The sequence below is a fragment of the Epinephelus fuscoguttatus genome, linkage group LG6, assembly GCF_011397635.1.
Source record: "Epinephelus fuscoguttatus linkage group LG6, E.fuscoguttatus.final_Chr_v1".
NCBI lineage: Eukaryota > Metazoa > Chordata > Actinopteri > Perciformes > Serranidae > Epinephelus > Epinephelus fuscoguttatus.
The window spans coordinates 9025324-9050231 of record NC_064757.1 but is presented as its reverse complement, the minus strand read 5'-3'; the positions used below and the strand labels follow the sequence as shown (position 1 = coordinate 9050231).

At 41.5% G+C, this 24908-nt stretch overlaps 1 protein-coding gene across 1 annotated transcript in view; it reads right to left on the bottom strand.

The window, feature by feature from the left end:
• Positions 1-22879, bottom strand: part of zmat4a (zinc finger, matrin-type 4a) — a 215036-nt gene extending 192157 nt beyond the window's left edge. The window contains exon 1 of the mRNA XM_049578366.1: positions 22752-22879. Within this exon, the coding sequence (XP_049434323.1) occupies positions 22752-22838 (87 nt within the window). The 5' untranslated portion in view covers positions 22839-22879. The remainder of the gene's footprint in view (positions 1-22751) is intronic.
• Between the last annotated feature and the right edge of the window lie 2029 nt (positions 22880-24908).

The window sequence follows — 24908 nt, the reverse complement described above, 5'->3', positions numbered from 1 at the left end:
CTCGCACTGACGATCAAATAAGCAGGATGCCAACATGTTTCTCACACCTAGTCAACTCTGTTTACCATCTGTCTTTGAATATGACGAGCCGCCAGCAAATCAGCCGAGGCAAGCTGCGCGGGGCTGGGAGCCCGAAGCTTGGGGGTGGGATAGAAAAAGCTGATGAAACAGTGGGAGGGAAGGAGTGCTGAGATGAAAGGTAGGTCACAGCAGCGAGTGCCCAGCAGCTATAAAAGGTCAGTTGTAATTCATTAGGGAGGGTGTTAAGCTGGGAAGCTGGACGAATGCCCACATAGACAAACTGGACTCATTATGGCCTTTGCAGTAGGTCCCCCTTTGACGAAAGACAACTCAGAAACTCATTCTGATCAACAGCTCACACGACACAGTTGCTGTCACAAGAAGACTGACTTTGATACACATGGAAAGAGGAAGACGCGTTTCTTAACATGGATCCTATTTTTACCTGATTGTCCATCACATCAATATATTCTGAAAAAAATGACTTCAATAAAAGTACTAGGCCTATAAAAAGTACTATAAAAATACCATGGTGCATGGTGAGCCTTTGTGCAGCCCAGACAGAATGTCTTTTTTAGGGACTCTTCTTCATCTTGACTGTGCGTGAAAGAATAAAAAGGAGGGTCATTCATAGCAAAACGACACAGCTCAAAGATCACTGGATTGTCAAAAAAAGCCCAGACCAGCACTGTTATGTTCTGTGCCAATTTTGTACCTTTATTTTGTGTGTGGATTAACAGATCCTATTCAAAAGCTTTTTGTGGACACTGAAGAACCCCTGGCTATGCAAGCAGCAATGTGAGGTTGTACTTAGCCACAGCAATGCCTTGAGTTATACACTAATGTCATATGAGTGACACTGATGGGGATGTCATTAGTTTTGCAGGTATTTAACAAATTGAAATTTTGAACAGATGATGCCACTAGATGAAAAGTCAGGGAAACACCAAAGTTATTACTAGGGGTAACATGAATATATGCACCAAATTCAATTTATTTAATTTAATTATTCAGTAGTTGTTGAGATAGTCGAAAAATGTCAACACGCTGAGAACATTAGAGGAAAAGTCCAGGGATCACACAGTCAATTGGATTCATCCACTAGGGACTGTGAATGTTCAATCAAATTTTTATGGCGAGCTATCTAATCACTGTTGAAATACGTCACTCAAAATCAAATAAGTCAACCTACTGGTGGCACTAATAAGAACTAAGATGATCAGACAAGCCATTGGCATTCATCCTCTGGGAACCATGACTGTAAAATATTTCATGGGAATCCATCCGATAGTTGTCAAGATATTTCACTCTGAGTCAAAGTGGTGGATTGACCGACCAACTGACATGATGAGCTGTAGTTTCCTGGCGCAGCGCAGGTGGCACAGGGTGGCGAACCCCCGCAGCTAGTTTCGAGCAGCGCAACCTGAGGCACACTCAGTTTGGTAGTTTGGCAGACCGAGGTGCGCTGAGATGGGTGTGACGGCGCAGCAGGGGGAGGTGTCGACAGATCCAGCTTGGCGCAGTGACAGTTTCGTGCCAAAAGGCTTCGCCGAAGGTGCGCTAAAAGCTTGCCAGCTGAAACCAGGTCTACTGTCAGCGCAGGGGGAGCGCAGCCGGTGTAAGCCGAAGTTTGGCTGACCAGCGGACAGTGCGCACACGTCACCAAAACCTCACAGGCAGGTTTCCAGAATGTCAGGCACATTAACAATGCAATAAATACCCCAAAAAAAAACACTATTCAATGCAACTATCTGCAATCAGTACATAAATGTATCTCTATATCGACTGTCCCGTCACATCTGATGTCAGATCAAAGGGGATTGGCACCGTTTGGCACGTTTGGCATGCGTAATGGAAACCCAACCTGATTTGATTAACACAGCTGCAAACTAATGAGTTCACACCCCTCTCAGCCAACCACAAACAGCCACAGCATCAGATAGGGAGTATATATTCAGCATCCGTCATCTTAGAAAAGTCAAAAGAAAAGAAACAGAGTGAGACTGCGAGAGAGAAAGAGAGAGCGCACGCGCGCACGAGAGAAACGCAACATTGATTTACAATTGTGGTGACCTCCTCCCAGGCTACCTTTGCATCATCAGCCCGTGGAGGTCTGCTCACTGTTCCGTATATTCGGACACTGCGAGCTTGGACCTCCCGGACCAAAACATCAGTTTCCTCCTGGGAGAAGTTTGGCTGTCTGACGCTGCTGCTCTCTTCTGCTATGGCGAATTGAGTAAACTCTCATTACACCATCGCGCGGCACATTTAAGGGCGAGGAGAGGGGCTCATTTGATTGGTGTGATGTGTGTAAAACCCACTCCACGCCTTCTCTCCTCCCTCTTTCTGACTTGTGCAGGTAGGAGGGACGGAGGTGGGGAAGAGGAGTAGCTGCGCCAGCGCACACGGTGTGCCAAACTTGCAAAATCCGCCTGGCCACACCCAGTTGGTGAAGCGCAGGTGCGCTGCGCCCCCGCCTCGCCTGGTCTGCAAAACTAGAGCCTTATAACTCAGGAACCTAAATAAACGTTGGCATTGCATGTTTCTGCAAACCACAGATACATTACATTTGTATGATATTATGTAGCAGGTACGATGAAACATTACCTTTCTTTATGTTTCAACAACACTATGGTTAACACGTGGTTAGGTTTAGGCACTAAAACTACTCTTTTATGGTTAGGAAAAGATTATGTTTTGGCATACAATACCCATTGTTGGTCACACATTTCCGGCAGAAAAATAAGCGATATCTTAGAGAGGAAAATAATGGCTTTTCATGGGACTATTCCAGCAGGCAACACTGTAATGTCTTTGTGCAACTACACCTGGTATAAACATGGCAACAGTTCAACTTCTTAGTCACCTAAGTTTGGTGACTAAAATGTCACTGGGAGCACAATGGCGACTCACTAAAAAACAACTGGTTTTGTTGTTTGTTGATCTGAAACAGTTGCCTGCAACTTGGCAGGCCTCTCGCCTAGGTGACACACCATACACCATTCCCTCCACCTCTTGATGACAAAAGTCAGCTTATACACTACATGCATTCAAAGCATGTGGTTTGCAGAAACAGAAACAACAATGCCAACATTTTCCTCTGGCAACTGGGCGGGACTTTGCCTGCCATCCCTATACAATGCTGCTACCTTGGCTAAAAACAAAGATAAACTTTTAACAGCACTGTCTTTGCAGTTTTGCCTGGCTATGCCTAATACCACTGATCCCTCTCTACACTGAGCAATGATCTCCAAGAACCAGAGCAATATGAAAACCAAATGTGTCTCCTCCTAAGCTAATTTAATTTAAAGTGCTACTGTATTCACTTGGGGTGATTCAGCACCTCCCACACAGAGACCTCAGATTCATCTTGTGAGAAGCTGTTGTGGCAGATCAGCCCCAGACTGTTCTCTCCATCATTTCACTGTCCGAGAGCTGGAGCACAGAGCACAGTGCTTTAAAAAGAGAGGAAAAGAGGCATTTTAAAGGTCATGACTGCATGAGCCCTGAACACTTTATCCCAATCTGTTTCCAGCTCCACCATATCTGCACTGTGCATGTCTGGCCACACTGGTACTGACACTGGCACCGCTGATTCACGAAAACTAAGCTAAAAGTCTGTAATGATACAAGTATATATTTTCATTTCAATTTTCATTTCATTCATCATTTTAACTGTTTATTTCGCACTACATAGGCATCAGTGACCAGCAGTAATGTGTCAAAACTAAGACTCTGTTGAACAGTAAACAGCCATCTTATACCGGAACGTCATCACTGGAGAATTTACAGGAAATGAAAGTAACGTTCCACTGATGTCAGGTCATCTGAAAGCACTCCTGCAGTACCACTTTTACTTGGTCATTACTGAATTTAGGAGATAGAGGACCTTATATAATTCATGACAAAAAGACTTTAATTTAAGCGGTATTAAACAGGTCTATAAATTATAAATTATACAGCAGCTTCGATAGAGCTTTTGCTCTTGACTTGCAAGTCCAGGGACCCAGTAAGTATCCCTTTAGGTATTTGAAAATGCAATCAGGTTTACAAACTGTAAAACAATAATGTTAGTTCATAATGAGATGTGTTATTGGGAAGTTACATTATTTTTTTTAACATGATAATTTGAAATAAACTAAAAAAGATATACATTCATTACAGTGGAAAGACACAGTAGCAATGACACACTGTGGAACAGAAAAGCACTCCCTATCAGCGCTTGGAAAAATGTTCTTGAGTACACTTTCCATAGTCTGAGTGTGTTGCATGCCAGCTGGATGAATTAGTATTCACTGGGCACCAGGCAGCCATTCAATGACAGGAAATCATGTGTGGAGAGAAGGGAATCCAAAATGTCAGGAAAGGGACTGAAAATGAGCCTTTTAGCCTCCATTGTGAAATTGAAAAACTCAATGAAAAAACTCAACAGTCTGTAAATTGTACCGACTAATTGTACTTGTTTCTATGTTGTGTGCACTTTTCAATGTGTAATGAACCACGGCTAATTACTTATTAGTTATCAGCTTATCAGGAGTCATTGAAGCCCAGTTCAGACCAAAGATTCGCAACGAGACAAGTTGGAACTTGCAACTACCTGCAATACGCTGGTCTGTAACGTTCTGCCAGTTTACACCAATGCAACTAGACAGTGTATCATCTCCATAGCAATGGCTGTCCTCCCCTTCTGATTTCCACCTTTTAAAGATTCTTTTGTAGCTGAATATAATGTATAGCCTCATGAAATATGAATGAGGATAGTGATAGTGAGATATTTGCTACAGTTGCATTTCTAGTGATGATGAAAGGGCAAAAACATAAACAAAATGACCTGAGCTTTAGATGGACTGTATTCATAATAACAATGACACAGTAATTTAACCAGCGCCTATTAATCAGTCAATGAGTAGGTTATCTGTGTGACATCAGCACATACAGTGAGCAGCAGCATTGACCCGCCATGCAACACAGACATACCATGAGGACGGAGACCAGGCCTCGATGGAAGTGGCCATTCTCAGTATTGCAGTGGAAAAACCCCCTCTGGCCCAAAAACATTTTCCCGGTAGGCCACCATTATAAAAAAGATATTGATAAAACTGTTGGCAGGACACCTATAACTGCAAACAAGTTCGATTATGACTAAATCTATGATGAATTTTTGCAGACAGTTTGTAACTGACTTGGCCAGCTTGTCCTTGTCTATCCCTCTCAAAAGTCAGAGGTTTTGCAGATCTTGAACATGGTGCAGGCAGAACTCTTTTTTTTCCTCTTAGCAGCAGTTTGTGAAGTTTTGAGTCGAGGGGTGGATAACTGATCAGTCAATCCGATCAGAGCTGATCAGATCAAATCAATGGATGAGATGTGCAGCTGCTGCAAAGGCTAACTTCTAGACCCAGCGCAATAAACTGTTAAGTCTCACTTTCACTTTGCCTGGCATTCTGCTGCTGTCTTTACCCAGAGTGCATTCTGCGCTGCAAGAGTGTGGAGCAATGAATAACCGAACGGTATATATATTCCAACAGCACTCCTGACGTACTGTCCAGCTCCAAAAATAGTAAATCAAAATGTTGCGGCAGATGTTTTTATTGTGGCGGGCCTCCATAAATAAATGAATGTGTTGGAAACCCTGTGTGCCTTTCATTCTAAAACCAGCCGCTGACAAGCTTGGTCACAGCTGACATCATCAGTCAGCTTGAGTCAAGCTATTGCAACGGTGTGACCGGCTGTGACTTGGTGGCGGAGACTATTTTAAAAATTGGATTGTAAAATCGCAAGAAAAAATACTTTGTTGTACTAAAATCTACAATTTATCTTTGAAATATTGTGATAATAATGCTTTTTTTCATTACATTTTTTTCTCAAAATATGTTGACATTACCCTCTGTATCTCTGAAGCTATACTAGTAATCTTATTCATGCATTTTGACAGTGTAATATACAGGATAATACATGAATTATCCTGGACAGTGATGTAAAGCTGCAGTAACAAATCTTGGCTAAATTCTAGCCCTGACAACAAATACATACACAAACTAACTGTAGAGCCACATTTACAATAACACTGAATTCAAAATTAACTGAATGAACTATCATTTATTTACTTTGTCTATTCAGTTGGGATTTCCTCAGATAGACTAATGCTAATTAAATTTTAGAGAAAAATAACAACCCATCTCAAAAATAATGAACCACGCTGCCTCTCAATTCCCAGACTAAAGTAACCTTCAATAAAGTATAGACCTGTTTAATGAAGAATGATGACTACACACGCACAACATCGTGGTATGTCATAAATCAGAAGTTGGTCATTCATTCCATATGCAGTATTAAAAGTAGTAAAACTGGCAATTAATCATAATGGCTCCACACATTAGGAGTATCAGCTTGAGAGCTGAGTGCTGGGAAGCCGTGGCTTTGAGCTACTGTCACAGAGAACTGCTGAAGCGCTCAACGCAGTAAAAGTCATAATGAGGTCCTGTTAAAAAAAAAAAAAGACTCATAGTCTGCATATTTCTCATGACACTTGAGAACTGAGGCAGTGTGAGTTATTGGTGGCTGTTAGGGCTGCGCCTGACTTCAGATTTCACAAGTCAAAGCTGATAGGAGATACTTGCAATCAGCGGGGTTTGAGATACTCCGTTTCTCCACAGGCACTTGATCACAAAATGACCAAGTTCTGACCTTTCAGCTACTGACGAACATAATTTAGATACAAATAAAAGATTTCTCAGTATTGTGGAATTTGTTCTACTCACGCTGAGTTGAGCTGTGGGCGACTGTGAAAGGACTGTAAAAATGGTTTTTCATAGGAAAGCATGGCAAAGTTCAAGGTTGGAGGTTCTGTAGTTCTCTCAAGAACAGCCTGCCATCTGGACCAACTCACCCTCGCTATTTCTTCCTTTCCTATTCCTCCCTGCAACATTTAATACACACCTATGAAGAGAAAGGTGCACAAGCTGTTCATATCTTGACTAGCTTTTACTGAAGAATCAGATCACTGCCAACACAGCTCCACTAATAGATACATTGCTTTTCTTACAGCTGCCTAATGAAAGCTGCTGTTTAGCCGATAGAGAGCTGTTAATCAGCAGTAATTTAACACAATGTCTACACAAGAAGTGTCGCATGAGCAGCACATTAGCAGAGCACCCAGCTTTGGTGCTCCATCAGCGCCTACGCAGAATGCAGCCAGACACAGTATTTCGTGTAACAGAGCGTTTCCATTGTCGTTGTTGTGTTACCATTACCAATATAAACGCACCAAGCAGGGTTGCAGTGACCGCAGATGGGCTTTGTAATCATTTAGAGAATAATACAAATAATGCAAATAAAGAAACCATCAGAAAAGTGTTGCATATTTCATACACAGCTACCAGCAACTTAAAAAGTGGACTGTTTTCTTCATGTGAGGAAATGCCTGAGTTGACAGCATGGATCAATCAACACACGTTGACCATTCAGTTTCTTTTTATTGGCTCCCTTGCATGACGTACACTTTCGTGATGATTGGATTATAGCTATTAAAGAATATATGGAAATTTAAACCGGATCATGAGAACAGTAAGTATTCTATTTTCTCACTTGGAAGAAAAAAGTCGCAAAGCCACAATGTTGCTTCAGTGCTACACCTATGCTTCTGAAACACTGCAGCAAGCTGGAGAAGATGGGCATCTGGCTTATGTTCGTGCAGTGCAGAGAGAAAATTAAAAATCTTGACCACAATAACACCGAGGGGTGGACAGAAACACATTCCCTTGGTTCACAAGCACAAACACATTATCATATAGCCCTGTTGTATGAAGACACAACACACAAATCCCTGCTGCCCTGGGTGCACGCGCCAAGTCAAATCAAGTCAAGTCAAGCCAACACATGTGCAATTAAAACAGCTATAGGTCACCCACATTTGGCAGCTCACAGAGCTCAACACCAGTGTCGGAGTGAAGACCCCCTTAACCAAGACCAAACTGACTGGAAAGATCCAAATTCCCATAAAAACATGGGAAAACAAATAAAAGTTTGTCTTCAGTTCCCTCTTTTATTGCCATACTATATATAAGTGTGTGTGTGTGTGTGTGTGTGTGTGTGTATAAGTGTAACAAGAGAAAAGTCTTGATTAAATAAGCAAAAAGCATTGCAGAGGTGACTTTTATGAGTGACAGTTTTCCTTTCTTTACTATAAGCAAACAAATACAAACACTGTGTGATTTTCAGTGATGCCAGCTGCAGTTTTAGCCTTGACTTCTTTAAATAAAACCTCATGTCCTCTTCGTCTGAGACTAAGGCAAGACGAGGCAAAGACGCAGATGATTCTGAGATGAGACCAAAACCTTAAAAAAGTGGTCTAAAGACCAAGCCCAATCTCCACAAGTACCACAATGCTTCCCACCACACATTATTTTTCCATGACGAAAAAGTAAAAAGTGCATCTGTTCCGTCAGACAGGTGTAAGAGGGACGGCTGCAAAATGCACCTGGAGCCCTCTCTGTGTAGACACAGCATAACAACTTCAATTTGAGTGAGTATAGAACTGGTAAACAGCATAGTTAAGTGCAGTTATCCTGTGTGAATGTCTGAACTTAATTTGGATTTTTTAACATAGAAGGAAACAAGGACTTGGTGACACATGCAATCTGCAAGTACTCTGAAAATACTACGAACACGAGGGCTCATCTCACATGCCACCATCCAGAGAGGGCATTAGCCGCTGGCAGCCAAGCTAACATTAAACCCGCTCCGCAGAAAAGTCTCAGTCAACACTGGATACACTTGGTTTGACAAAACTACCACTCAGCTCTGAGACCTCAGGACCTGCCACTGCAGAATAATCACAATGACACATGCTTAACAGACAGAATACAAGTCTTACCACTCATCATGTGTCATCAGCTAACCTTTTATCTGAGAACAATTATAAAGGTAATTTTTTAAAAAAAAGATTTTACAGTATGATTTAACAAGACACTCCAACAGATGTTTCAAATCACCACATTTAAAAAGACAACCATAATTATAGTTTTAGTTATGCTTAAGGTTAGACATCCTATACTGCGGTAATATGGCATTTTGATCAGCTGGCCTTTTCATTAAATAGCTAGTATGGGCCATTGTGGTCACACAGTAGTTCCTCCCTGACCACAACTCCATTCAAGCGGTCTCTAAATCACCCTAAAGAGCTGCTAACCCTGCTGCTGTTCAGAGCTGCTAAAGAATTTATTCATTCTGGATCTCTCTCTGCAGAGTTTTATAGTTCTTCTGTGATCGTCTGAATGTTGTTAGAGAACATATTCCAGCTTATCTCGTCTCTGAAAACCTGCTGCTGACAGAGGAAATGTAGTTAGAATTTAAAAGACACCTCTTCAGTGCAGCTACTAGATGCAGATGTATATTTCTAAAATCAATACATCATCCACTTTGTCAGAGTGCTGATGTGTAGCAAATTAAAGCATCCAAACAAAATTTACAATCTATACAGCCAGCTATGATTAAGTTGTCAGAGGTCATGGTCCTCATAGTCCACCATTTATTCATATTCTCGGGAAGTCCTCTTTACTCCACCTCCATTTTTTCTCGTTTCGCCTGACTTTGCAAGTGAAACAGATGAGTTTTAAACGCCCAGCGCAGCAGAAAGAATCAATCACTGATATGGTACAATGGCAAGAATTGTACTTTTTAAATGAATGGTTGTTATCTTTGCTGACCTGTTGCTGACAGTGAATGATGATAAGGAATAAAGTGAGCATGTCGGTCATGAATTTTGGAGGGCCTCCAATGCAGCTCTCTGGGGCCTGATATTACTGTAAAAGCCAGTGTAGGCAAGAATCCTCAGGCTGTAAGAGATGCCATCTAAAAGTCACAAACTGTACTAAAGTGCTGAGAGACAAATACTCTTCAGTCCTGAGTGGAATAAAGTGAGATTGTGCCTGAAACTGCTACAACAGAGCAAACAGCGGGCAGCCTTTGTAATTACACTGAAATGTCATTAGCTACACAGCTTATGGTACACAGAGGAAGGTAAGCAATTACAGTGTCACGCCTATAAATCACAGTGTCACCAGAATATAATGACTAATTTAACTTCAGGATCACCTGCTGGTAACTTTTATAAGAAAAAGTGGCAGTTTGCTGAAACTGTCTTGCATCTACACTGCAGTACATGAGATAGATAATCTGTGAAACAAATCAAACTCCTCTGCCTACTCTATCACCTCTTAGTGCTTCTATTGGCACATGAAGGAAAACGACCAATCAGAGTTGAGTGTGTGAATCATTTCAATCACTGCTCGTGAACCGCAGTCAAACAGTCAAATTAGACAGCGCTGGTCAAATATGATTCAAGATTATGTTACTGCATTGTCTATTTCTCACCTCAGATGTTTTCAGAACGTGTTGATATGCTGTAAAGTTGAAGCTTCTGGTCTCCAGTTACTGTTGATGTTAGAAGTTAGCATAAGGTTAAACTGCACCTTCAAACATGGGGATTTATTCACTGTGAGCTGGAAACATTTCCAGCAAACATTAACAGATTCCTAGTTTATATATTAATGGTATTTGCAAGTCCCACTGGTGCTTAAGGGCATCTAAAAACCCACTAACCGGAAGTGATGTAGTGTAAGGGAGTCCGGCCTAATTCGATTGAGTGTAAAATTAATAAACATGGATCCCAGTGCTAGTTTTGAGACTGAAGAGGTTGAAAATGTACATTCATATGCATATGACGGCCCACAGGCTTAAAATTATGAGCCTGCTAGGAATCCAAGAGACCAGGAACAGATCAGGGTTAGGAGAAATAATGGAAGGAGAACCAGTGGAGAACTGGGCAGGTGTCTTGGTGAGCGACCAGCATTAGCTAACGACAGCTAACGATGTCTAACGCTGTGTTCACATCACAACATTAAGTTTGCCATCACATATTAGGTTATAACAAAGCTACCAGTAGTTCTGCCAGTATTAGATAACTAATGCTACTTACCCATAACAGTAACTAATGCGCAAATATCAGCTTGGATCAGATATATCTTGCTATGCATGTTATAACTCCGTGTATTGACATCCACGGGGGACAGAGGGAGAGAGAGAGAGATACGAAGATTTCCTGATAATTTTTTGTATGATAGGTGCTTGTGTGGGAACTGCCAGCCCATGTCCTCAGCTGTGGAGAGTATGTGCTGCAGGGAGGTGGATGCCTTCTGGGCTCTGGTGGAGAATCTGACCCCCAGACCAGACATAACATGCCTCACACTGCCCATCAATCCTCATGCCGCCCGCTCCCATCTCAAACACGGAGGCCTCCCTCTCAGGGTCCATGTCATTGGTTCGACAGCCCATTGGTTCGATATCCCATTAGTCCGACTGTCCGCGGTGCTGAACGGCTCGCGGCGGGCGTATGGTGCGCCGCGACCGGCTTGAGGCGGAGCAGGCTCACGGCTTATGTGTTTGTCACCTTCTTTTTCATTTTAAACCACACCATGATCTTTTCCTGACCCTAACCAAGTGGTTTTTGTGCCTAAACCTAACCAGACCTTAACCACAGGGCATCATGATGATTTCAGAACAGACTTCGGAACAATGGGATGTCGAACCAATGGGCAGTTCCCCCCTCTCCGCGGAGCCCGCCCGCCCTCGCACATACCCCCGAGGCTCGGGGAGACCCGAGCGGCCATGCACATACCCCCGTGCGGGGCCACGAGCCTTGAGGGTATGTGCGAGGGCGGGCGGGCTCCACTAGGAACATAATCCTCTTGTCAAAATGAGCACTGTACACAACCGCGTTTTTGGTCACAGATGAAGCCGTGAAATTGCGCCTCTTCACCTGCACAAAACGCACCCAGGCACGAAAATTAACTCCACAAACACACAAACACAATAATTCGGCATAATCACAAATGGTGAAATGCACTGTTAACAACCAAAAAAATACTAACTCACAAGTTTACTACCGCTCAGACTCACTTCCACCTACTACTGCGCACTGGACAGAGGCAGGGTCAAGGACGCAGAGTCCCTCTTGTGATGTAGTATAAGGCAATGTTGAAAAAAAAAAGCATTTTTAGAAGAGGAGCTAAAAAGAGCCACTTTTTCCTCTGAATTTGTGCCCTTATGTCATGTGAACCATAATAAATTCTGAATTAACTTCTCATATGGTAATTTTCAGACAAGGTTATGTATATATTTTTTAAAAAAAATTTAACCTGCAAGCTGCACTTTAATAGTTGAGACATTTCAGTTCAGACCAAAGTGGTGGACAAACCAACCAACCAGCTGGTCAACACTGCTGTCCTTACAGCCGTGCTGCTAGCATGAAAAATCTATATAAAAAATGTTATCGTATTAAAATTCTAACCATGACCATTCTCTAACTTTAACTAAGTAGTTGTAGTAGCCCAAAGTTAAAAACAATCACACCGTATAGTTGACAGATTAGAAAAGACAAATGAACAGTTACATTTCATTTGCAACAGTCTGGGACGTCACCCAAAAAAATACCAAATAGCTCATTCTTAAAGGCAATAACAAACCTATTTTGTCATTTAGGTTAGAGGACTTGTGCTTTCCTGTACTCTTATTTAGTGTGATTGCAATTAATCAACTCCAAACCACCTTGTCACCGTGGATGGATTACTGAATGGGCCTCCTGGGCACAGGCCCAGCTGTGAAATGTTATTCAAATTAACACATACAGACCAGGAAGAGACTCAAAATGACCACAAAGAGATGTAAAGGAACTGCAAATAGACACATAATAACTACAAAAAACACAAAACAATCAAAAAAGAGACTCACAGAGATACAAAATGACTGCAAATGGATGCAAAACTACTACAAGGAGCCACACAAGTGTCACACGCAAAATACCCACAGATACACAAAACCACATAAAGATGTTTAACAGCTACAATGGCACAAAAAAAAAACGATTCAAAACCACCACAAAGTCTGTATGTCTGTCTCCAGTGTAGGAGAGGTGGTGGGGCCTTTTGTATAGAATACGCCCACGCTTCTCATGACCCCCAACAAGGACATAACCAATTAACACAACAGTATTACTGTTAGTTTTGTTATAGTGAGGTTTTTATGTTGGAGTCCTGCTCCACTTTATCTGACAAGATTACTCATCTGTACTGTGAACATGTGACCTAACAGACAATTGCCCATGGGAAGCTGAAAGGATTGTCAGCTTTTGGTTCCAGGTGGGTTTTAGGACACAACATGTCACTAATACCCTTTTTTCCCACTGAAATTAACACAAATCTGTTTAAAATAGACAATAGACTGCCCCTCCATTGTCTGTAGACAAGTATGGCTTTCTGTTTTTGTTTAGTTTGTTATTTGTTGTTGTTGTTTTTTTCTGGCATGTCACATTTGACTTCACAGGTGGACCAGAAAACAGGTTAACAAACAGTAGAAAGCAGCATGTAGGCCAGTGAAATTGTTTTCAGCCTCTCTCTCAAACTTGGTGCCAGCTACATTTTTAACGGTGTTTGAACACTGCTTGTACAGAGACAGATGGTATGTTGGGGTGAGGAGTCATAGTATAGCACTGGAGGAGGGGCTAAAACCAGTCTACTGTTGTATTTCCATCATTGCCAAGAGGAGCAGGAGATGATAAATACTCAAGACTGCTGCAGAGTCATTCGTCCCAGGAGTGTACACCGATTGTCACCTTTCCCATTAAATATAAATGCCAGATGTTAGTGGCTGTTAGTGGGTTTATTGTCCAGTGGGAGAAGGGGCTTTAATGTCATTTTATAGTCCAGTCTTTGAGTAAATCCAGCCAAGAAAATGTTTCATCTTCAAAATAAATGAGACTACCTGCTGGTAGGTGATTTAGTAAGGAAGAAAGGCAAAGCTACAGATATAAAGGTGAGAGCAGATGTCTGGCCTCTCTGCACTTACTTTGACCTGTAAGGCCCATAGAAACTGTTACCTCTATCATCAGCAGCATTTTGTCCAGCTGGTGCTCCGGGGTTAGTGAGAGACTCCAACATTGCTCCTGAGGGGGAGGGCAAATTAGCCAGACTGAGGCTGCACACGCTCACATAGCAGAGACTGTACTTCCTATCCCAGAGCCCTGTGCACTGATCTGCCTCCCATTCTGTCTCTATCATTCTGCTGCTTTGGCTTTGGGGACGCAAAGGCAAGCCAAATTGTAATGCCATGCCTCCAGGTCAAAACAATGAGCAGTTACTTTGTGTTTGCTGCTAAGTGGCCTATTCCCATGCAGTGTGACCTAAGCGCCGTCCACAGATCTGCTGAGTGAAAACATTAACACGCACACTGGGCAGACTGCCTGCACTTCAGTAACATAATCAGCTTGGTGTTCGGCCAGAGCAGACATTTAGGGCAAATGTTGAGTCGGTGTGACAATAAAATTGTGACACTGGTCATCCTAATGGGATTAATTCTTTCAAGTGCGGGCACAACATCAAGCTAGATGATTCAAACTCAAATCATCTGCTGTCAAGGAAATATTACAGCATGAATATAACAGCACACACCTGTTGCAAGATACTGTAAATTCAGCAGCTCTTAGATGATACCCAGTGCAGCTGGCTGTTAAAATCTTTCTCTGGTAAAAGGCTCACTTAGTCTCACTCACAAAGCACTTGACTGTAAGGTGAAGTGTGTAGATCCATATATTGAGTCCGTCCAGGATTTAAAGACTCTCTTGGTGCACCAACAGCCAATCAGTGAATACAAAATAATATATATTCTCCTGTAGCTTTAAATACAATCACTAAGCTGTTTAATTAGCAGTACCTCAACATGTGGACTCCTACTTTAAGGTCATTAGGTGATATATGTTTTTAATTGTCCACTATAAGTGATCACTAAAGACTGCAACAGGCAACTTTTTTCCCTCTGAAATAACTCTCTATATCTCTCTCTAATGTCTGGTTGATGGGTGACAGATGATCAGGTTTACTGCAGCTCAGCCTTGGACTAAGGATGCACGATGTTGGATATTATGTTGATATATAACTACTAATTTGGCCGATACCGAGATCAATATATCCACTTTTTTCCCCACCTAATTCTAGTGATCATCAAGTCTCTTCTGTAGTGGAATTAACATCATATTTTACATGCATGCTCTTATCATGATGGCCCACCAGCAGATGGAGACATGAAATAAAAGCTTTCAATGTATGTAATATTCAGTCATTGTGAAAATTCAGAAAAAGCATGTTGGGCGATTCTGATAGTTCTGATCTGATAGCCAATATCAGGCAATACCGATGACTTGCCAATATTATTGTGCATCCCTACCTTGGACATTTTAACAATTAACCTAAGACAAAAATTGGTGGCATGGGGTTTGAAAAGTAAATAGATTTGCAAGGAGGGTCTAATGGTAGTCTTGCCACCAGACAATCAGAGATCTCCGCCTTCTGATAGTCTGAGGACACTCCTTTCTAAAGTGTGTTTAACACACCGGCGAAAACGGCCGGCAACAAAGCAACGCCTCTTGCATTTTTGAAAAGGACACGCCTTCTCGGAAATGTGCACGCCCCCTTTTCTCGTCTGCAAGGAAACAAACACACAGAGAGCTTGAAAATGGATGCTGAGAGATTTAACTCCGTTTTATCAAACATGTGCTCATCCGTGAAGAAAATATTTTTTGATACAGTGATGTGAAAAATGTGATATATAAAGCAGAGCATTCTTCATATTTGCTGAAACTGTCACTACATCCACAGAGCAGTATATGAGGAAAAAAAAGCCTGTAAAATGCCTGTATGTGCTATGTGCTATATATATATATATATATATATATATATATATATATATATATATATAGCTTAAAGCTCTGCTGGTTTTCTACCCGGAAGTATTTGTAAACAACAAGGCGATTCCCTCTATAGTCCGGCCGGACAGATCAGTCATGGCCTTGTAAAAGATTATGTTTGTTTCTTTTAGTTGGCGAGAATGTGTCGCCGCAAACGCGACAAACATCCACTAACTTTGACGGCATTTTCTGCGAGCACGGCTGAGCCATTTTGTACCACTACATGTGTTTCTAGTGGGACTGTGTTTACAAGCACAAGAGTTCAGCGAGCCACCGAAGGACCACCCTGCAGATTTGCTATTGGTTCTGCAACATAGGGAGTTTTTTTAAACTCTGAAATTGTATCTGCCCATCTGAACACAAAATCAGGGAGAAAGTCATCAGTCTTTAGTTAAGCAAAGCGTCTAAAGACTGACTTGTGAGTCTAGTCTAATGGAGGTCTAATGACAGACACCATAGAGTTGTATGATGGGAAGTATGAGAAGTAAGAGGGAATGCTCCAGAATCAGAATTTTCCAAGGTTAATTGTTTTGTCAGTTTGGGGTCATGCTTTGAAAGGACTACACCAGGTCTTAGGGCCCTGACTATGGCTGGGTATCATTTTAAAATATACAATTCCAATTCCAATACCAATACCACCAGTACCCTCAAAGCAATACCGATAGCGATCGAGTCCTTCAATCAAAACCTATAATGTGACTGGAGTGGCCTGTAGTATACCATAAAACTTTAATTAATAGCTTGGGCTTTTATTTACTTCATTCACTGAACTAAGCAGGCTATAATTCATTATGAATCACTCATTTGATCTAGCTCACCGACACAATACCTCTCTTTATCCTCTGAAAACAATATTCACAACATGGATTATTTTTTTAAGAGAACCCATTTTGGTCCTTTTGATCAGTGGACACTTACAGACTAAAAGACTATAAATAGTCGAGATATTGACACATTCTGACTTTTTGATATTCTTCTTCTTCATATTGAAAAAAGTTTAAATATTTATGTTTGTATGTGCAGTCTAAGCAGCCATCTAACTTGAGCACAAGCAGGTAGCCAACAACCGCCCAAATGCACCAAACTCAATGTTGCCCAAAAATGACTGAATGCAGGTTTCGTTTGACTGGAGTCATTTTGATACTACTCGGTGCCGACGTATTTCAGTCGATACCTTAAAAACATCGAGTACCCACATGTATACCCAACCCTAGCCCTGACACACCAAGCCAGTTGTTGGTCTTGGTCAATTTCTGGCAATCGGTGAGTGTCTGTTGTCCTACTTTTCTAAAACTGATGATCTCACATTTACATCTGGCATTCACATGAACTGGCTTTCTAGCCTTCCCGCCACTCAAAGAGCTTCTACACTACATGCTACATTCACACATTCATACACCAGTGACCAAGCCTTGCCACCTGCTTATCAGTTCAACATGCATCTTGCCCAAGGATACTTTGACATGCAGATTGGATGAGCCAGGAATTGAACCGCTCACAGTTTTGTTTTGTTTTTTTTGCTTTTTTTTTGCAAGCATGTGATTGTTTAGTCATAATCTGCAAAGTTGGACAAGCAAGGTTGGTTTCTACCAGCTAAGAAAATTAAATTAGAATTTGCTTTCATTTCCATGGAAACAACTGAGGTTTTAAGCCCCATCTCATATGCTGCATTTTATGTCCTCCTGGTGCCCTCAAAGACTTGACGTGATCACGGCAAGCACTTCAGGCACGTTAGAGTAAGTCTGATCAAAGTCCAGAAGGTGGATTTGGAATCAGCTGATACCTCCACATCTGCTGCATCAGATTCCACCATTGTTTTTTTATATTATCTATTTTTCTCAAGTCTCAAAACTCTGTGGATGTGCAATACTAAATTGCTGGACTTATTCAAAGCTGGTGTGGGCAGTTTTATTTTGATGCCACTGGGCAAAAATCTCACAATAAACTTTGAGCATATTGTAATTCAAGTGGTGTGAAAGAAAACTAAACTTCTGCACCTCCTTTTGGCTCTGATATCAGGCTTTAGAAAATCTAGCCCATGACGGGAGACTTTGCATTCCTATTGGCTGTTCTACAGACATAGGTGTGCATGCACTTCCCTTTAGTGAAAGCTTAAATCAATGGCAGGGAATCCTGCAGAGAAAGTTGCTTTTTTCAACACTGGCAACAACTACCTACACTGCTAAGGAACCCGTAAAAGGAGGACTAACTTATTAAAAAACAGAGTCTAAAAGAGAGTCTGACAATAAATGAAACAAAACACGTGTCAATATATGCAAAGTCATTGAGAGATGGAGAGAAAACAATTTAGCCTCCTTCTAACCAAAGCCAAAGAACCATGGCTGTGGCTTCTAGTTCACGTTTATGTTATGTGAGCTAAGGTTGACTAGAGCCTCAGTTCACAGTGTGTCCAGTTGGGGGCCACAGCAACACAAATCCAGCCGGACAGTCCTGACTCCCCGCCAGATCAGCAAACTTTCTGTTGCTGCCGTTACACAGGTTTGACCTGGCACTGCTGCTGACCACCAGCCCAGCACTTAGGGGGTTTAGGCTGGCCAAAATTAAGCGACTACAGCTGCCAACCAAAGGACCGTCTCCAGATCTGCTGCCCGCCCACCTGCCTCCCGCCAAAGCAGTTCTCAGTGGCGGGAAGTGAGGTCGAGGGACCATGGGGTGGCTAGCCAGCTGATTCTTGTCTCATTTGTGATCTGATAAACAGAAAGAGAGAGCGGAGCAAGAAGGGGGTTGAGTGGTTGCGCTGCTTGCATCTCTACGATGAAATAACAATAAATAAATCAATATATGGGAAACACTGGGTTACTGTGTGAAGTGCATGCATATGCCCATGGTTCGCTGGTGGGAGGGGCTTCGAACAGAGAGGGGAGAGCAGCAGGAAGAGGGTGTATTTCCAAATTCTGGTGTTTTGAGTTTTTGTTTGTTTTTGGGTTTTTTTGCCTTTTCCAGATTTCTGCTTATACCAGTTTTTAAACTACCTGGTCATTTCCTTAATTGATTTTAAAAAATCAATAATTGATTTTTTTTTAATCATTTGGTGGTAAAAACCGTACCCCTGAAACTCATTCACAGGTTTGTCCGACAAGGTGGTAAAAAATCTATCATCTGTTACACATTGATCAATCAGTTGAGATGATTGTTATCTTGCCAAGACAAGACTTCACTTCAGTTCTATCTTTAAAAAAGTGCTATGGTTTATTTTGAACTCTGCAAAGTCAATCACTTTCTGGATGCTTCATTGGATATTTCTTTTAGACACTACAAGTGAAGGCAGTTTGCATGTTAGTAATATAAAAAGACACATGTTGTTGTGCAGATCCGAGGCCAGTATGGACCCTTTTAACTTTATTTTCCATTTTGCTGTAATGAAAAACTGAAGGAAAAGATTCATCACCTCTGATAAAGCACACATCTCCCTCTGTGATGCGGCCAACTTTGCTCAGTTGTTTGCATCAAAACAACTTCTGCACTCTGTGAAAATAAATGTGTTGAGCTGAGATTATTGGAGCTCTTTGTTTCTTTGTGTGCTATTTATAAAAATCCTTAGACCCATCTCGGTTGACCTTCTATGAAAGAAATAATGGAGATAGAACTGCGAACAACTGCAGCAAGAAGGCAACGGAGAGCAACAAAGAAGCAGGGCAATTTTAACTTTACAAAAGCAAACAATTATTGATGACATCGAAGCGCTGAGCTTCAAAGTCTTTTATTTATAGGCATCACAAATTACAGACAGCAGACGGGGGAATAATGCAAGTGGGTTTTTTTCCCTCTTGAAGTTTTTCAAAAATAGAAAGGATGACTGGTGCGCTTGAACAGACACAAGAAAATCACTAGGATATTAAAGAAAGGGTCGATGAAGGAGCTTTAGTGTCTGACGCTGTTTGTAACGTGTTGCTGTTTAGTGCACACCTTCATGAGGTGTCTTAAAAGAGAGAAGAAGTGACAGAGAAAGGTTTGTGTCATGCCTAAATAAAAATTCAAGACAGCTTCCATGGTGCCAGGATGGAGCCATCTTGTGGTTTACAGGAGGACATGGTGATGATATCATGCAGCTTCTCAGGGGGAAGAGTCAACTTTAAATGAGGCAGATTGAGATGGAGCTTAGAGCGCCTGGTTGGTGAAATGCTGCATTATTCTTTTTCTCATCATGCTGGAGGCTGCAAAATGAAACACGTCATCCATATTTGGATCTGAAGTATGTGTTGAACTGGTGCTGCAGGAAAGAAGGAGGGCTCCTGTTTGTTAATGAAATACCTACTGTTTGAGCAAAGTGACACCGACTATACACAGAAAACAGATTGTAGAGTAAAAACAAATGATGACGCTTTAAAAAAAGATACTTTTCAATGTATCTTATGTACTTATGGTTACACATATATTGCAGTTTGTTTTACAGTTAATTCAGTGGTGTAGTGGGGGGTAAAATGCAGCCATACGGGGTATAAACCCACTGGGGGTGGGAATAACCAGAGGCCCTATGATACAATATTATCATGATACTTAAGTCACAATACAATATTATTGTGATTTTAAACATTTTACAACATTCTGAGTATTGCAATAACATATTATATATATATATATATATATATATATATATATATACATAGTTACAGTTATATATATACAGTTTGTTCATCTCACTTCATCTTTTTTCTTTTGCTGCAAAATATATATACTGTAGTGGACTGAAAAGGGAATTCATTTTATTTTTCTTGTAGGCTACCAAAAGTTTAATTTGTATGAGGGCTGGGCAATATGGCTTAAAAATAATGTTACAGTATTTTTAGGCTATATCGCGATACACAATATATATCTCAATATTTTGAAATCTTCTCTGAACTACTGTAGACTACTAAAACATGTGTTATATATCATGTTTGTAAGTCTTTTTGTGCGTCTGTGAGAGAGAGAGCCACAGGAGACAGAAAGAGAACCAAAACGCCAAAGCAAGTCTCATGTTGGTGGCTTAAAAAAGCAAAACGTGACCATTTCTACTCCAGGTGGAACAAGCTGCAACTGTGTATCGATACAATATTGCGATGCATCACGACACTACCCTGTATACATTTTTTCCCCCACCCCTAATACACACCTCTTTTTCTGGCTGTCTACTGTGTGCCAACCTGTCAGCCAAAAAGCCACCAAATATTGAGAATAGCCAATCCCTCCTTGGTAATTTATCTGTCTAAGTAGTCATACACCTACCCTATCAACCACTGATGGACTGAGGGTCAGGGGCGACCCCCCCCCCCCCCCCCCGTCACTTCCATCAACTATTATTAAACAACCAGTTAATGTGGTTCTCCATAATCTACACAGATAACAGCAATAGAAAATCAACTAATTGTTATTTTTAAGACAAAATGACAACCATTCACCGGCTCCAGCAGCTCCTTAAATGTGAGTATTTACAGGCTTTCTTCATCTTTTATAGTTTTATAGTTTACTAAACATATTTATATTTTGGACCATTGCTCTGACAAAACAAGACAATTAGAGAGTAAAAAACTAGCCGACAATCAGGAGCATGATCAGCAGGTTAATCAATAATGAAAATATTCATGAGGTGCAGCCATTACCAAAGTGTACATCCCACCAGGTGGGCAAAAAACAAATATATTGGAGCTGTGCATGGAAAACAAAGCAACCATTTTAATGCTGCACCTAATTAAAACCAAAGTCACCTGAGAGACATCAAAGGAAATGCTGCACCACCATGTTCTATATTTACTATTTTGTTTGCTTTCCTGTGCAAGTGGGACATGGTCACTGAATGAAAAATAGAAAAAATATTTTAACGTTTTATATTTTATTTTTTATTTAATATTAAAACAATGTTTCTGTTACACTTCTCAAAAGCTGAGCTTTGCTTATCCCTTGCTTATATGCTTATATATTTCCAGAGAAAATTCCTGATAGAATTTATTAGGAATTGATTTATCTATCGGGAATCAATTTCTCGTCTGGTGTGCCACAAGTAGACCATTCATTCCACTAATACATAATGATAAAAAAAAAATGGAAAAAAGATGACAAACTGTAACCTCCAGTCTACTACATCAACCACGATTACGGGAAAAAAAAATCAACTAATGAAAGTTATTATATTTTGACATTATGACCCACAGTGTCAGTTGATGCGATGGGGATTCTCATGAGCTCTAACCAGGCACTGTATAGTGTTCCACAGAGGTGAGGAAGGTGTGTTTATCTCCCTCCGCTACATCTTTGCTTCTAATCCACTTTAAATGTCACCTTGAGAGAATCGACGAGCCCGTTGTCCTGCATGCAGAGCAACCTGGGATGCTGACATTGTTGCTTTGCTTCATATTCGTCACTGTTTGTCCATAGTAGGAATAAAAAGCCACGCTCTACAGAACTGACCCTATTCTGAAACTCTGAAACAGATCCTCAGTGCCTCTGAGGTGCAGGAGGTTTAATAACACTGTATGCTGCACTGAAAGTTAAGCCACTGATTAAACAGTAAAGACATATTTCTGACTGCTGTCTGTCTCAGTCATACACAGGAGACTTCCTAAAGGACCCCCTGGGGTGTCCCCAGCCGGACTCTCCTCACACCCGCCGCTCTCCATCATGTAGGACCTGTATTATGAGACGTGAGGTCAACCTCCACCCGGCTGCTCCTTACTTTGAACCCCCATGTGCACCGCACCGTACCGCGCGAGCAGCCACCGCTCCGCTCCGTCTCCCGGCGGCACGCAACAAGAATCTCGGTGAGGGGAGAAACATCAGCATGCAACACGACAACCATGCCTTTCCCCCGCAGTAAGGCATCTCCATAAAGTCACACTTACTACTCTGCACGCATGTACGCCTCTCATCACGGATAGTACTGAAGAAGAGGAGAAAAAAGAGAAGAGACGGGACTGGCAAGTGGAATGCAAAATAAATGTACCTGTAACTCCACACTGTAGCCCTGATAGAAGTGTGTCGGGAACACAGCCAGCTGATGTTGCACTTGGAGGGAAACTGTATAATCCATTAACCAGAGGATGTTGAATAGCGACAGACTGAGCGGGAGACGCGTCTACTGTTGGCGGCGGTACTACTGTAGTACAATCTGCCGCTGCTCTCCGCCCTGCTGCGCTCCTATTGGCCGCACGGCGCTTATCAGCCGCGTCAATTCACTTGAGGCAGAGCAGGAAGTGGGAGCTCACATCAGCAAATATCATCTGGTCTGCACCCAAACCATTCATACATACAGAGTGGGGCAAGGAGCTGGTGAAAAGATTTGTTTTTTAATGAAGACACTTTCAGTAGCCTCCCTTTATAACCATCTGTCTATTATTATTATGATTATTATTAGGCTATTATTAGGCCTACTATTAGTAGTAGAAGTAGTAGCCTAGTAGGAGGCCAGTACTGTGGTCACGAGTCCTACTTCCCCCCCTCAGACCATTCTGACTAGGGTCTCCAAAAGTTGTTTTTTAATTCAAGCTATAGCCGGTTTGTTTCAACTTTTCATTTTGTTTAGGCCACTTTTTTTTTTTTACTAAGCACAGCTCTGTCAAAGTTGCTTTCAACCATGTACGTAAAGGGGGCAATAAGTCAGAGTAGGGCAGGTGGACGGGTCCAACAGCAACCAACTTTCACCCAGGAGGACAGTGTTCACTTTCTGTATGACTGCAAAGCCAAACCTTGTTTTTTTTTTTTCTAAACCTAACCACGTGCATTTGTTGCCTTAACTTAACCATGTGCATTTGTTGTTGAAGGAAAAAAACAAAATTTGCAGTGTTTAACAGACATATATGCACTTATTTTGTAAGAGAGTGAATGCAAACTCTACATTTCCTGTTAAAACGTAGGTGTATTTTATCAACCACCAGTGCACTCAGGGTACCTTGCATTTCATATTCCGACTTCGAAAGTCCATGACTAAGGGGGCGATCACACAGAAATGAGATGCTAGTGACGGGGACTCTTCAAAGATGCTTTAAACTCTAGAATCACTTATGCAATGCATGCTAGCTACTGGCGTCTGACGCTCAGAAAGTTTAGACACGTTAAACGCCGGTCAGACACGCCGCATTATAGGAAACAATGGTTTTACTGGCATCGCGTTTCTAGCATTTCATCTTGATGTGATCACTCCCTAAACGTTGATATGTGACGAGGTTGGAGTGAGAATTAATTAAGGTAGTACCAGCGCCGAAACAATGTCTGTATAAACAGAAAGTCAGCAGGATGGGATCATGCGCAGCACAGGTGTGACGTTTTGATGACGTGTTGTGAGTGCGACCCACCACCAGGAGATTTAAAATGTAGCTCATAGCAGTTAGCAGCTAACTCAAGTAGAAGAAGAAGAAGAACAACGGCTGAAAATGTCAGTAAGTTGGGAAAACAGTGAGACCCCCAAGGTCCTTACCCTCAGAACTGAGAACAAGATCAGCCACCATATAGCAAGAATGGTAAATGATTATTATTGCCATGTTATGTCATTGTTATTGTTTATAAAGCGCTGCCAACACATATATCATGTGTCACTCCAGAGGCCGACACTGTTGTTTTATGTTGTTTTACATGTCACACACGATTAACTACTTTTTTTTTTTCAAAATATGGCCCAACCTGAAGGGGAGGGTCTTGGCCTCTGTATTGTGGTTTAACAAACAGCTAGACTTGCAGTTTAGAGGTATTTAGGTCGTATTCACTTTACCATGGAAAAATAGGGGTCTTCTGCTATGTGTTTGGTGTTGGTCTTGCAGTATTTAGGCTACAGCAGTACTCCTGGTGTTCTAAACAGTGGTAGCTTAGCAACTAAGCTAATGTTGCTAGCAGTAGATTGCCACATTTCAGAGACTCAGTGTTTTTTGTAACAAGCCTAATAGTTAAATGAAAACACAAAATCACTTCAAAGACACACAAAATGACAACAAAGAGACATAAAATGACTACAGATAGGGATGAGCAATCACACCATTATCTGTATCTGTATTTGTATTTGTTCAACCGACAAAATTATCTGTATCCGTATCTGTACTTGGAATGGGCAGTTTCAACTGCAAATGGATGGGACTTAACCAGAAGTTGTTTTTTAAACCTGAAATTGATA